Below are 15,916 nucleotides of genomic sequence, written 5' to 3'. Positions count from 1 at the left end.
TTCGTTAGCAGTAGGGTAATTCCGTATTAGGGAAGTGCTCACATGCGGGCTCTAATCTGGGCATCTATTAAGGCCTGTTTACACTGCGGCAACAACCAAAGCCGTGGCAAGTTGGGACTTTTAACTTTGAAAAGATATTCAAAAGCGTGTGTATGAACTTGAAATCACAATTTCAAAAATAACTAGCCAAATTATAAAATTGTTTCTAAACATTACAAAAAAATATCGAATCGTGAAAAATCGAATTTTCGAATACGAAACAATTAAAAATTAAACACGCAAGGAACAAGAAAAATGCAAAAGAATTACAAAAAATAAATTCATCCTTATTTAATATACTTCTGGAATACATCGTGTTAATTTAAACATAACATTTATCTTCTTTTGATAATCAATATAATAGTTAAGATCCATATAACAATTCAGAAAATCGACTATTCTATAGTCACTTTATCAGGTGTAGACCATGGACCATAGTTTACCACCTCGTTCGATCTCAAAGGAAATCTCATTTCTCTTCCTAATCGATACACGATTAGAAAAGTTCCTAATAAATCTCTAAACTAGACTCGTGGCAAAGATTCATTAAATCGTTTAATTGAATTATAACCTGGGGATAAGGGAAAGGACGATAGGGACAAAAGCTCTCGAAAGAGGATCCTCGAGAAGAGGATGGAGGGGGGATTCTTCACCTAGTCGAATCTTCTTTCCCTCCTTTCGAAAATTATTCAGTCGTTCGTCTTCCTCCTGGTGGCTTTCGAGGGGTGAGGAGGATCACCCGGTATTAACATAAAGTGGATATTCAATATCCGCGGCCGAGAACTTAATTTAAATCCTTGGAACGTCTTAAGGGATACAATATCGGATCGAAGTCGCGCGAAAGGATGGTGGCATCGACTTCTCGATATTTGGACAGGATTTTTAAATCGAGTTTGCTCGTTGTAGGCCGGATTTGTTATGGAGTCGACTCGTCGTGTCGATTGGCCACAGGGCGAAAAAGGGGTTGCACGGTTCACCTTATGAATCCTCCTTCGACTTCTTTGGGAATCGATTACAGGTGGAATATTACAGATGGAATTTCCTGAGCACATCTTCCAACTCTATTTTTCATCCGTGGTTCTCCTCTCTCGTTTTCATGGCTCTTTTATGGGTTTGGAAGTTTTGTTATTGTTTCGCGTTTTCGATTTGTTATCTCTGGGCTTTTATTATCGTTCGATTTTTTTTTTCATCATCGTTGAATTTTATTATCGTTTCGATCCCTGATTCGTTTGGATAAATACAAATTTTAATGCAAGAAACATTTAAAATGTTTGTTTTAATGCAAAAAACATTTAAAATGTTTAAACTGTAAAAAGACTTAGAATTTTTTGTTTCATTTTTTATATCATTTAATTCGAATTAAAATGGTGTCATAATGAAATTAATGAATTTATCATATTACAAATTTATATTATAACTATATAATTTTTAGTCTTTTATGAAAGAAATATACGTTTCCAATTAATATTTCTTTTTCAATTTCAACTTGAAACGAAAATAAATAATTTCACAAGCAGCTTTTTTCTTAATCTCTTTTAAAGTTGTTATAAATAGATCTGTCGTTCTCTTGCACCGATATTCTCTCAATTCATGTGTCTTACGAGGAGAGGAGCATGTAATTGGATAAGCAATGACTTTAATAAAAAAATATTTCGGATAAATGTTGAACAGTTTCGAACGTCATTTGACATAAATGTAAAATGTATCTTCTTAAATGGAGGATATGTAATATTTTTGAAAAATTTTACAATTTTTAGAATATTTGGAATAAAATTTGTCTTTCTACAAAATATATCATATCCACGTATTAATCTCTGTTATACACGATCGGTTGACAGCTTTGTATAATATATAATGATATTGCATATCTCACTTTTTGTTCGTGCATATGTTCCAATATAAACATGGTTAACGTTATTTCCCATTACACCATTACTACCGGTTTATTATACACGTGAGCTATCGGTATCTATTGGTTTATCGATTCTGCTTTGCCAATATTGAAGTCTATGCATAGTTTCTACTTCAATTTCAAAATCTTTTTAATTTTTCTTTCCTTGTCCAATTATATTTAGATCGTAAAATTCGAGTTGTATACAAAAATATATTTTATTTATTTATCCATTCAAAGTGCATTTTTTAATTTCGTAAAAAAATATATTCATACAAATTCTAATATAATTCTATATAGTTACAATATTTAAATATAATAATAAAAGTTCACGTAATATATATTTTTTTTACAGCAAAATGAGCAAAATCAAGGAAATACAATTACAAAGATAATAGAAAAATGTAAAACAGAATCTCTTTATGAATTAAAGATCAATGTTTCTTATCATAAGAAGAATCATTATAATCCCTTTTTACCTTAAACAATTATTATCTCCAATATTTAATAACTTTCAAGACACGGAATTCAAAGTATAAAAATCGAAATCGGCTGACGAATTTTCCACTAATTTTCCACTATCGAGGCGATAGTATCAAACTATCACTTCTATTCGAACGTATTTGTTTAAACATCTCCATAATTTTTACGTAGCGAAAGAAATCCCAGAGAAATTTTTCCACGAGAATGAAGAACAACTATCTGCATCCAACTCTTAACGTGGTTAACGAGAGAAACCCCCCTTCGCACACCCTTTTCGCTCGTGCGCCGTAAACTCTGTACCGACACCATAATAAAAGATAACGAATAAAGTTAATGGGGAGAACGATCGAGGCGAATCCCGAAGTAACCGAAACGTAACGGCATTGTCGATCGTTGAATCGTCGTTCAGCTTGTAATGCCTATTATTCGAAATTTCCTCCATTTCGCTTCGAGCACCGATAATTTCAAGCTTCGACGATCAAACCGTGGCCCCCTTTTCCCTCAACGACGTCGATTCAGCTGAATCTGCTTGGCTCCCGGATTACTTAAACGTTACGTGTTTTGTGTCGTGAATAACGGCCCTCCCTCCTTTGTAGTCGTGGAGCGATGAGAAACCCTCGCCTGGCCGCCTGGGCTGAGGTGAATACCGTATCAGAGAAAACGTTTGATTTTCTGAAATTCGTGGTAAATGGGACTGGCCCATGAAATTGTCACTTTCCAACTTTCGTCTCTCGACACGATTAATTTAGAATTGGATTTTGTCGCGTTCGATTCGCGAGATTATAATGGTCTGATCATAATGTGCTTATACCACTTGTGTCACGAGTTATCGCTCTATGTTATATATGTAATCGTAAATATCTTTAATGTGTAATGATATATCTTATCTTATTCTACTTGTCTACTTACGATATGCATACATTATTTTTGACTGATTGTCTTTTAATGATTTGTCTTAACATTTGTCAGTTTTATTTCAGTTTAACTACAATATGCTACGTCTATACTACTTCGTTTGACCGATCGTCTGTCGTATACCTTTACCACTTGCCTGTTAATCGTTTTGTTCCAGCTGCCTGATCACCTGTCTTAATCCCATGCCTGTAAACACAGCTTATTCTACTTGTCTGTCTAGGATGCGCCTACACCACTCGTCTAATTGCACGTCTGTCTATTACACGTCTTTGCTACTCGACTGACTAATGCTACAACATTCCTGTATCCACTATCAGATTAGAACGTGGAAATTTAACTTTACGATCGCGTAACACAATTATTAAACATTCTCTCGCGACAAAGTAGCTAAAAATTATGGCCAAATTTTACATAGAAAATAAAAAAAGAAAAAAAAGGAACAACGCTTCGAATTCTGTGTAGTTAGAGAAAAAGTCACGAAGAAAATACGAATACGAATTTGTAAGATTTTACGCGAACGATAAAATGGGATGGCCGAAACAAATTACAAAGCGAAGAAACGATTAAGCTAGCCAAAGAGAGGAAAAGAAATCGACTATCACTCCTGACTCTTTAAAACCCGCCCTTCGAATACCTGGTAACAAACTAGCGAAAAAAATCAAAAATCGAATACAAGGGTGGAACAAGAGAGGGGAAAGAAAGAAAAAGAGATACTCTTACGAGGCGATAAAAGTAAGTTCCATCCCTAGCTTACTTCGAGGTGTCGAAAAATTGAGGCGAAAGAAAAATATAAGAAGGTTCTTCCTCTCTAACCCTCTATGAGGTAAAGAGGAAGAAACATCGGCTGGAAAATGGGGGAGTCGAAGGAGGTTGAAAGAAGGGGAGGGGAGGGGAATCGATGTGAGTGTGTGGTGTGCGTGGTGAGAGGGGGAAGGCTGGGCACCAATCGATAGACGCGCGGCGGCGCCCCACCTGTCAACGCTCGCCGAGATAAACACTCTCGGGCCATCAAGATTGGTATTTAAACCATTGGCGTTGTCCTCGATACACGCTTTTCGTCCTCTCTCCCCCTCCTTCCTCCTTCCCCCTAGCTAGTTTCCAAGCTAAATTTCGACCCGAGCATCGCGGACTTGACGGATGGAGGCGAAGGTGCGGGATTCGCGGTTCCACGGTTTGTATAAATTCAACCTCGCCACGATTGCTTCGCACGTCCGACTTGTCCGTTTGATTTAGGCCACCTACGAAGACGAATATGATGGGGAGAGGGGGTGTTATTTATGAAGGGGGTAGGGAAATTAGGGAGGAGCAGTCGAGGATTATTTTAGGCGATTAATTTGAGGAGAGTGAGAAATGGAGGGAGGGGGAAGAATGGAGTTGGACTTAAATTGTCTTTGTTTCGCTGTTATTCGCGTTTGTAATTCTTTGAATATGAAATATACTTGTAAGTAAAATTTTTTCCCCAAGGAAAAATCTTGTGTACGTATTTTTCAAAGTTTTGTTGATTTAGGGATTGAATTTTTAATATTTGATTTGTTCGATCATTGTTCAAACTCATTATAGAAATTCAAACTATAATTATTGTTTTTAAACATGGTGGAATATACTTGGATTGAAAAATTAAATTATTCGATCGATAATCGATTTTGTTTCTCGATTAAAAATTTTATATTAGGTGATTATCATCTTGTGATAATCTTTTAAGTTTTTCAATCATTATTATTTCATTCGTTGTTTGTTAACAGAAATTAGAATGTGTATTTCATGTATTTTATGATTTCAATTCAAATTTGAAGAAGACGGAATAATGAAAAATATCATCGATGATTCAAGATAAGAAATTATCAAACGTCAATTATCGTCACAGTTTTGTCCCTACACAGATAAAATCTGAAACATATTAGATCATGAATGGTTGATCGGCCGTGAGCAACTTTACGGTCGTAGTTCATCAAACTTCTCGCAACTACACTATTAGAAGCTTGTTTCACGAACGAAGCGTCAGTGTCTTAGGTATTAAACAATGTTTACACTTCTGCTTGTATCAATTTCACCAAACCTCATTCCCTACGATCTCTATCGCTATCCACCCTCGAAACTTGTAACCTTATGATCCCTCGCTTCGTTATAAATAATTGGTTATCGACTCTTGTACGTGATATCGTAAACAATGCATTCATCAACAAGTATATGAGAAAAGAAAAAGATTAATATCACGACGGTAGAAGTAATTTAAACGAAATATAATCTGATCCCCTTCTACACTTTCGAATCGAATATATTCATATGTTTTGTTTTTGCTCTTTTGACTAATCGCCAATTATATGAGATAAAAATAATATATTAATATATTGAAATTCAGTTTATCAATGAAATTAATTCTTGATGATTCACATATATGATAGAACGTCGATTATTTGAACTGAGAGAAATTTTCGAAGAAATTAAACAATCATATATATACATCAAAATATAAGTGTTCTTAATCTAAATATGCTTATCCTGTATTTGAATAATCAAAATTAAAATAATCAATAAAGGAATCAACATTTTACTGTGATGCACGACTTCTTTACATGTAAATAATTTATATATACATATATCAGCTTCACACTTATGTTCCAAATTTAATTTATATCATAGAGTTACAAAAATTTAAAAATTTATATATATATATATACTAAATTCTAATTCTAATAATAATCTTCTTCTTTTTGAACCTGAATATATATATATATATATATAAAAAGAAGAAATTGCATCACGAAATGGTTATTCTTTGATCGGTTCCATTTGATAGCCTCAGGCTGAATAATAATCTCGTTCTGATACGACGAACTTTGCCAGAGAGATGCGTTTCAAAAGGTAGAAACATTGGTGGTTCGATAAGAGCGCACAGAGAGTCGGGGAGTCGCGTTGATATCGGCCGCGTTTAAAGAGACGAGAGAGAGAGAAGAGTTCTTTCGTTCTGTTCGCCTGGTAACTTCTCACAAAGGACAGAAGAAACGCTTTCCTTGCAATCTTGGTCTTACGATTTTCTCTCACATTGTCGCGAAATATTCAAAGTTCTTTCTCGAATATAGAGATAAAAAAAAAAGAAAAAAGGAACAGCAACGAGAGTTGTTGTAGACACCTGTTGAAATAATAATAGGGGTATAGTTTGATCTTATATAATTCATTATTCAATGAGATATTTCTTGGGGAGGAAAAGTAAAAGAAGGTTTTTTAATTGGTACAATTAAATTTCACGGAGAATATAAATAGAAACAATCTTTAACTTGTCAAATGAAAATAATTATCTGAAACAAAAAAATTTTTAAATTTTGAGTCACAAAAACGTACGAGTAGATTTTAAAATATTTTCCTATTTATAGTCTTGATATTTCAAATATTTATTTTTATTTTCACAAATTTTACGTAAAAACAGCAGAATGTCGAATAAATTAAAGTAAACAAAGTGTAAAGAATGAATATATATTATGTATATGAATTCTCTTTTGTGTACAGATTAATCCAATCTGAAATTTGATCAGGATTCCAAATTTTGTTGAGATTTTTATAAATCTTGAATTACTGTATTTCTTGCCTATATTCTAGTTGGTTAATCGAGATATTCTATTCGTTCAATCAATCCCTGTATTATTCCACTTTGCTGACTATAACTTATCCATACTATTAACTTGTCTGATCATGGCTGACACGTTTCACTTGTCCAATTATAACTAGAGCAAAGCCATAACTTATAACCAACCATTCTACTCGTTGATCCATTCTATTTCTACTATTCTGACTATTCATCCGTTATTTCACTTAAATGCTTTATAACCAATGCTTATTCTAATTCCGTCGTGTCATATCGCTGACTCGTATCACTTGTCTCAACATGATTTTTCGAACATTTCATAAATACATTCGTGAAAAATTGATCAGATTAAAAAAACAATTTTTCTAGTATTCACATTCCTCTTGAATATCGTTCTCCTCCAAAAATAAGAATCATTCGCTGATATAACGGAGGAGAACGCGTGCCACGATGATCCTTCTTAAGAAGATTCACCGGATTTCCGGAACGAGAAATTGCGTAAAGTGGAGGCGAGAAAGAAAAATCTGTGGGACGATATTGCGTAGGTGAGGTTACAGTGAGGAATGGCGGGAGAACAAGAAGTTCTCTCATTCCGCGATGGAGAGGAGAAACTACTCTCTCAGGAAGAAAGTCAAATTCACCGTGTGGTGAGTTTAGAAGTCGTAAAGAAAATCATTCCAATGCGACTTTTGCCCCGTTCCTTGTATTTGTTCGCTACGCCGTGGGCAAAACACGCGGCGATGTTTCCCATTTCGAAAATTTTCAAAACTCTCTCCCTTCCTGGAAACTGGAATTTTTCTCTTCCTGCTCGTCTGCGTTCGACGATTCTTTATCCGTACCAAGTGGATAAGAAAAAAGGGAAAAAAGGAACAAGTATGAAACTCGTTTAACTTTTTTCGAAAGATCTATGCCAGTCGTATAAATCGCTCGATCGCTATCATCGATAATGCGAGAAAATATTTTTAGGCAACATGGGTTTCAGATTGGTTTGGAGAACAAAATTTATGCGCAGAAAATTTAATTAAATAACATGTACCATGATCATGTACCATGATCTTCTGGTATATATGATCGATATACCACAGTAGGATTATTGCATTCGAGAAATAAGTTTTATTTTATAAAGGAAAATCACATTGAGATTTGGAGATTTATTAAAAAGCTTTATTAAAAAGATCAAAATTAGAGATTGGATTCAAAATTTTGAATATAATAAGAATTATTCTATAAATTGTTCCTTTTTCTTAAAATTATTATGTATCATAAATAATATTATTGTTTTTAATGTAAATACTTGAATGTTTACAGAAATTATGTTAGTAATCGATAAAGCCAGAGTGATCAATGTACGTATTTTCTAATTACAGGTGCAATTTTCGAGCAGGGTACCGACGAAGTTCAGTCAGCCTTCAAATTTGCGATGTTCAACCACAACCAGAATACCACAACTCGGAAGTTTGAATTCCAGGCTTTCGTAGACGTAATTAATACCGCGGATGCTTACAAGCTATCTCGCCTTAGTAAGTACGAACTTTGTCTATTGGTCAAATCGATGCAACGATTCTCTTTCTCCAAAAATTTATTAAAAGCCAATTTTGATTATCCTTCGATAACCTGATAATTTAATAAATTACTTTAAAATATATTTTTCTTCTTCTTGTATTTAAAACATACTTGAAAAATTAGAATTAATGATTTGCACTCTTTCTGAATCTTTGAGAAAGAGATGGTTATAGAAATTTTATATCTATGAAAAATTCAGAATTAATTCTTTAATCGTAATAATTCTATTTATAATAGAAATATAATTGTTTCAAAATATTATCATCTCTTATATAAATGCAAGTGGACGTAATTTTCATTTCTTTATATTTATATAAAATATTTCGATAACAAAAAATAATTTTCCAAATTATCTATTTTTAATCTTTTTACTATCAAATTTATCCAATATTTTATTCTTCCTTTAAAGAAAAACTTTCTCATTTATTGAACTATGCTTCACGTAAAACATACTTAATTCTTTTCAACCAGAAGAATCGTCACGATATATATTTTTCCAAAGGAAAAACAATTCCTTTTCCGAACTTCATAATTCGATTGCTGATAGCTGCAGAACGGGAAAATAACATCATAATGTACGATAGTCAGAACTAGACTTACGATCCTGAAAATCCTCGCGCAACTTTTCTCACCTTTTCAAACGAGAATTATTATCTAACTTCTTTCGAAACTGCCCTCCCAGCCCAAAGAAAAGAAGTCTTATCTATATATCTTCGTAACACGATCCCCAGCATTCAGAGGAGAAAGATTTTCAAACTCGAAATTAGAATTTCTAAATTAGGATTTAGAAGCTCACAAGTAATGAATGAATAAACGAATACAAAAAAAATGTAAAATTAATGCGACTCAATAATAATAATATTTTTAAACAAATTGATTGCTAAATGCCAATGATATTCATACTTCATCAACCAAAATTTACTGAATCTGTATAAATTTGCCTAAAATTCCCAAGTTCTCCGATTTTACTAATTTTTAAGCTTCAAAATTGATGGATAATCTCACAAAAATTCTACGATTGAATTTAACGAATGATTATTCAACAAAATTCGTGGAGTTGAACTGTCTTTTAAAATTGACTGTATATTTCAAAAAACCATCCTTTCTAAGATCAACAGAAATCAAAAATAATGTCTAAATCACACGAGAAGCTCGTACATACTTTCAATACCCAGAAATAGCTTTTTGACTCGAGTGTTTTCGTCAATTTTTATAAAGTATCCAGAAATGAAGGATAGTAACTTATATATATACGTAAGAATGTCATTTTGTTCGCGATATATCTGGTGTGAAATCAGAAACATCGAAATGATCGACAGTGTCGAGGCTCGTACGTGCAAGAAACGCGATATCGCACGCGCCATTGAATCTGGCATGGGATAGGAATCATTGGTATCGCGCGGTGTAAGTAACGTTTTCGATATCGTGGCGGAGATACTAATCTCGCCCCTTCATCGGGACACCGCTATTTCTCGTCTTTCGAAGTCGTGCACGTACAGCGCTCCTTTCTTATCGCTGCGACAAGAAGCGCATTGTCGTGGATACTGTATCCTCGATGTTTCTGGCTATATTCATCGTGGATACACATCGTGAAACAGATTGTATAAAAGAAAAGGATTTCAAGAGATTTTAATTTGATCGAATTTTGTCGATTTTCGATTTGTCGAGAAGAATGGGAAAGATATTTATTAATTTTCTTTTTTCTTTTTCGGAGGAATTTATATTTAATTTAATTATATTGCAGATGAATATCATATTCGATCGATTTTTTTATTTGGTAATTTTTTTTCTGAAATATTTATAGTTCGTCCCATGTTTTCTTTATTTTTCGAAAAATAATATAAAAATATATAAATAAATATGATTTCATGTGAGAAAGAACATAATTTTTATTCTTCTATCACGAATTATTTCTAAAATTTTAATTATTCCTTATTTGTTGGATTTGATTAATAAATATCGATTAATCAATATTCTTGTTCAATTTTATTCTAGATAATAGCAAGACGTTATTCAGAAATAATATCACACAATACTTTTATACTTGTATTATTTTTTAACAATATATCACACATATAAATATAAATCGTAACAATACGATCATATAATTCAAAAAAATTAACAATTTTAAGCAAAAAAACCAATTTGAGCTTCCATTATCACTCATACTCTCAAATTCGATCAATCAAATCTTCTCACACACATCCGTATAAATATCTCGCTATAAATCTATCCATTAAAAGAAATCGTCGAAACATAATTAATATCGAACAACGCAAACTTCCATTTCATTAACCAAACGTATTCACTCACACTTGTTAATTAACAAATTCCGCATCTCTCGCGATAAATCTACCCCGTTATCATCGTTCTGAAATCGTTAGCACGGATGGACAAAAATAAATATCATTGTTCCAGTGTTCCACGAGGAATTCGATGAGTGATCTGTCGAATTCGAATTATAAATTAATGCAATTTTTTTTTAAATGGAACAAAAATGAAACAAAAATATTCTTAACAAAAAATTCATTGACTTTGGATAATCGTGAGAAAAATATCAAGTTCAACTCTTACATATCGATCATCTTCATCTATAATCAATATCAGAAACAAAGACGATAAAATTTCAGATAATAAAGTAAATTATTTCAACAAGTTTTTAGGGACAGAGAGAAAAAAAATCACTTTACGTTTCCTGTAATTTCGATGATCGATTAACAATCAAAAGTTTAAAATATTACCCTCCCCCTTTTTCTCCTATCTAATAAATTTATGATTGCAACAGTCATCTTTCACCAACACGTATAAAAGTCGACACTTTCGTCCCAGCGCGTGAAATCGATTTCGCGACACCTGTCTCCCCCGATTCCACACAGACTCATTGTCCACTTTGTCGACAAGATAGGGTACGAGGATTCGAGGAAACGAGGCTGGCCATCCGCTGGATCGTTTGATGCCCTTTAAACCGGCCAATCGAGCCACCCTCGCATTGCCTTTGAAGCTTGAACCGCCTCGTTGTAAACCGTAAACGAATGGCCACCTGGCCGCTGAAGATATCGGTGTCTTGTCGTCGATGGGACACCCTTATGAGGGTTTGTGACGCGCACAAACGGCCAGCCACCATCCTATTTCCCATCATACGATTAAACGATTTTTTCATGATTCGATAGAAATTTTGATTGTGTCGCATCGATAATTTGTTGGAAGGGGGAAATTGGACGTGGAGGGTGAAATTTCTTGATTCACGGTGTAATTATGGAAAAGTGTCGACGAGGGTATCTGAACGTCGAAGCGACGTCGAGAAGAAGAATTTAATTTTATAATATCGTTACGAATTGAATTTGATTGTGAAATTGTTGAGAAGGTTCAGCTGATTTCAGCAGCTTCGAAATAATTTTTGTGCAGAATTCGAGAATCGAGTATAAAGTTTTTAAAAATATTTGTTTCAGTCAGCTTTTTCGGATTTAGATTGACAGTAATAAAATCGTTTATGATTAATATTAAAAATTGGAAATGCACAAATAGTCGTAACCAAGGATAAATTTTGTAATAATACAATTTTAGAAAAGCAGGATATTAAAACAGAATAGTCATGGGAATTGCAACCAGTCCACTTTCAGAAGTTAAATTGTTTCTGTTTTATATTTACCAATCATAGAAACTATACTCTAATATTACTTTGTTATTAAACATTATAATCCTTTAATATTATTGCGTATATGGATCGTACAACTCGAATATCCAAAACACAAATAATATTGTTTTACGAAACACGATATATAAACACGTATAATATAAATATTAAATTTCCACGTAATGAAATATACACAGGATATCCTATTTTAATTTCAAGCAGGCAAATATCTCAAAGGAAAAAGTTACGTAAAATGTCGAAAGTAATATCTTCTCAGTCATTTAATCGATCAAAAATAAATAAAATTTCAGAAATCAAGATCTTAAGGTCGATCTATACTACTTGTCTAATTATGACCGAGTCGTTCCACTTGATGGAACTATTCTCAACTTGTCTCATTATGTTTAATCTATTCTACTTGTTGATCTGAATGATTTACACTGATCATGATTTATTTATACGATTTCTATGACTTCATCTGTTCTATTAAACTATTCATATATATTACAATGCATCACTTGTCTTATGATTGACTTATACCACTTATCTTGATCACTTTGCCAATCCAAAAGATTTATTAAGAATCGTATTTCCAAAAAAAAAATTTTTTCAAATATTTATATTTAATTTGAATGATGATTTTTTAAATTAATACGAATTAATAATTTACAATTAATAATCGTATGCATTAATTTACTTCTTTCGATCGTATGGTTAAATCTTTCGATCTATATCTCAATCTTTGTTCTTCCTTCGATCCACGATGTTTCCTTCAAACGCCATAAAACATCGGCAGCGTATCGAAACCAGAGATTCGGTAATAGAATTCTGGTGGTTTGGCCCTATAGTCCCGAATATTTGGGCCAAGTCCAAAGGGTCAGACCGTTCGTGAACCGCGTTACGGTACTCAGGAAAGCTGTGCTAATTGTATTAATGCTAATCGGTTCCCCGGGATCAAGACCTTCCCTTCCCCCTTGTTATAATCCCATGGTAAGCCATGTTGCGTCCCCCTCCCTCCCTCCCTGCTATATCTATATCTATTGTCGAGATGCGATCCGTTTAAATGTTTCCACTCGCTGAGTTTCGACAATGCAACGATTTCCTTGGCGCCGATCAAACCTGTACCCTAGCCTTTTTAAGAGTGTTGGAACGAAATTATACGGAATATAATTTTCTTTTTCTTCAATTTCTTTGAATTCTTAGACGTGGAAATTAAATAATATTTGAATTTAAACTCCTTTTTTTCTTTTTTTTTAGACCTTTAAGAGATTTGCGTAATTTTGATTTCTTTAATTTCTTCTCTGATTTCAAATCTTTCAAATTTTCTAAATTTTTGAAACGTGTCAAAAAAAGAGTATTGGAAAGAAGTTATATATGGAATAATTTTCTTTTTCTCCAATTTCTTTGAATTCTCAGACGTGGAAAATTTTAAATAATATTTGAATTTAAACTCTTTTTTTTTCTTTTTTTTTAGATCTTTAAGAGTATTGTATAATTTTGATTTCTTTAATTTCTTCCTGATTTCAAACCTCTGTCAAATTTTTCAAATTTTGTTATGTTTTTTCTTAGAGAAAAATGCTCGTTAATTATACTTGTTAATTTTAGATAATACATAACGATTATTCATTTCATTCTAATTTGTTTGAATCAATTATATCTTCAATCGTATATTTTCAAAGCAAGCTAATATCCCGAAAATAAAGCAATTTTCCTAATTTTAATCAACCTCGAACTTAGTCGTTCGAGAGTTGGTTTAATTTTGCAGGATGTTGAATCTTATACGCGAGACGTGTTCAAAGTTTGATTACCAAAGACTTCCCTATGAAAAATTTTAAATTAAAGGAGGCTAAACTTAAACGAAGATCTGAAGTTAAACGAATAGCACGAGATAAGCTAATATCGTTCAATATTTTCCTATTAAAGATTTAAACGTTGTGTAAACGTAAAAAAAAAAAAACTTATCTATCTTGTAATTGAACGTGATATCGCTGAAATTACCTTAAGTTTTGAGGTCATACTTTCTTAATAACGATCAAACATTTTCTTCATCTTCGATATTACGAGATACTAAATTTTTCAGGAGAAATATCTATTTCTATTTTTCCTGTAATCTCGTTCAAAATTTTCAAAATCTTATATTACAAAATATATCAACTTTTTCTTAATTATTTATGAAAAAAGATTCCAACAAAAATTATAAAAATATAAAAATGATAATTAGGAATCAATGTATATAAATTTTTTAATTGCAATCATTTTTTAATATATATTAATGTTAATTCTCTTCGTATGTTCTTGTAAAAATATTCTTTTACATCGTACAATTTTCTATGTAAAACATTTTTCTACATATTTATTAATCAGAGATTAATCAGATTTAATAAATCCACTTATGAATTCCTTCTCCCCATTGCCAAATACATATTTGATCTTAAAGCATACATCTCATAAAAAAAGAATAAATTCAAAATCAGTGAAAATTTATAAAAAAAGAATCATGCTTATGCCTATACTCAATTATCAAATATTATTTTCAATTTAAAATTTTAACATTCTTACACCCTTTCTAAAATTCTTTATTCCCATAAACGAATCGAATCGAATTCTACTTCTCAATTAATTCCAGAATCAAGTTCGAATCCTATTTTTTGCAGCAACACAGTTATACCTATATGAAACAAATTTCAACAAGAAAAAATATTACGTTGGATGGGGGACAACGGGTGGACATAAGTTCTTATTTGCGCGTGTCTCGTCGAGCGAAACGTAATACGATAATGCGTGCACCGTTATCGCGACCAGAATTTCGCGCGACACTAAAGAATACCGATTTTCCACATCGGCCATTTAATAAAACGTCGGAGGAGCGTCGTTAAAAATTCGCTCGATGATAAAAAAAAAGAAAGAAAGAATCTGTTTCGACGTAAACTAATATAGCATTTCTACAGCGCGTAATGCGCATAGATTGAGATTTTTCTCGTTAATACGTCGATTATTTAATCACGTTCTACTTGACTTCAATGGGTTGGGAATTAAAGTCGAGTACGATGATCCAAATTATTTAGCGAAAAATATTTTCGAAGATATACGATTTTTTGATATCTGAAAGTTTCGATATTATTTATTTCTATTGAATATTTTTTTTCTTGAATATCGAGACAGTTTTTAATGGTCGAATTATTTTCAATGATTAAGGGAGGATATTTTATAAATTTTGTCAAATTTTGATACATTGTAAAATTTTATTATTTTTTTCTTTTTTAATTTTTCGTTTTAGATTTATCTCGATGAAGTTAAATATTACTTTTATGGAGAATTAGCCAATATTGGATTTTAGAAAAATGTAACTAATTCCTTTCTCAGATCACAATTGGTATCGTTTAATTATAGTGATAAATATATATGATCTTTATCGTATAAAACACATAGAATAAAAATATCTATAATAAAATCTAGATTAAATATCAATTAGTCGAAATAATGAAATTATTCCAAACACCCGTTATAAGAATATAAAATGAATGTATGAATATTCATTTGCAGATTTATCAATACTTAATTTTTTTTTCTCTTTCTATATATTCTTTTACATAATAATAACGTAACAAACTAATCACTCTATTCTACAATTTTCCAATTAATTAATATACACCTTCTAAGTAATCCATATTACCTAAAATAATTAAAATTCCAATACACAAGAATAAATTTTTCTTTAACAAATTTCAAAATTACAAAAATAAACCCAGCATCCATTTCCCATCCCCTCGATTCTAAACCCCTCTCCTCCCTTTCTGACCGATATTTCCGC

General features: G+C 32.2%; 1 protein-coding gene across 2 annotated transcripts in view; it reads left to right on the top strand.

Annotated features, from left to right (window-relative positions):
- Window positions 1–15,916, top strand: part of LOC102677163 (glutamate receptor 1) — a 286,138-nt gene that overhangs the window by 136,662 nt on the left and 133,560 nt on the right. For both annotated transcript variants that reach the window (XM_006618951.2, XM_006618952.2), the window contains exon 2: window positions 8,276–8,428. In XM_006618951.2, coding sequence (XP_006619014.1) covers window positions 8,276–8,428 — 153 coding nt within the window. The remainder of the gene's footprint in view (window positions 1–8,275; window positions 8,429–15,916) is intronic.

The sequence above is a fragment of the Apis dorsata genome, unplaced genomic scaffold (genome assembly GCF_000469605.1).
Source record: "Apis dorsata unplaced genomic scaffold, Apis dorsata 1.3 scaffold_382, whole genome shotgun sequence".
Taxonomy (NCBI): Eukaryota; Metazoa; Arthropoda; class Insecta; order Hymenoptera; family Apidae; genus Apis; species Apis dorsata.
The sequence above is the reverse complement of the archived record's forward strand: the minus strand, read 5'-3'. Positions and strand labels throughout refer to the sequence as shown.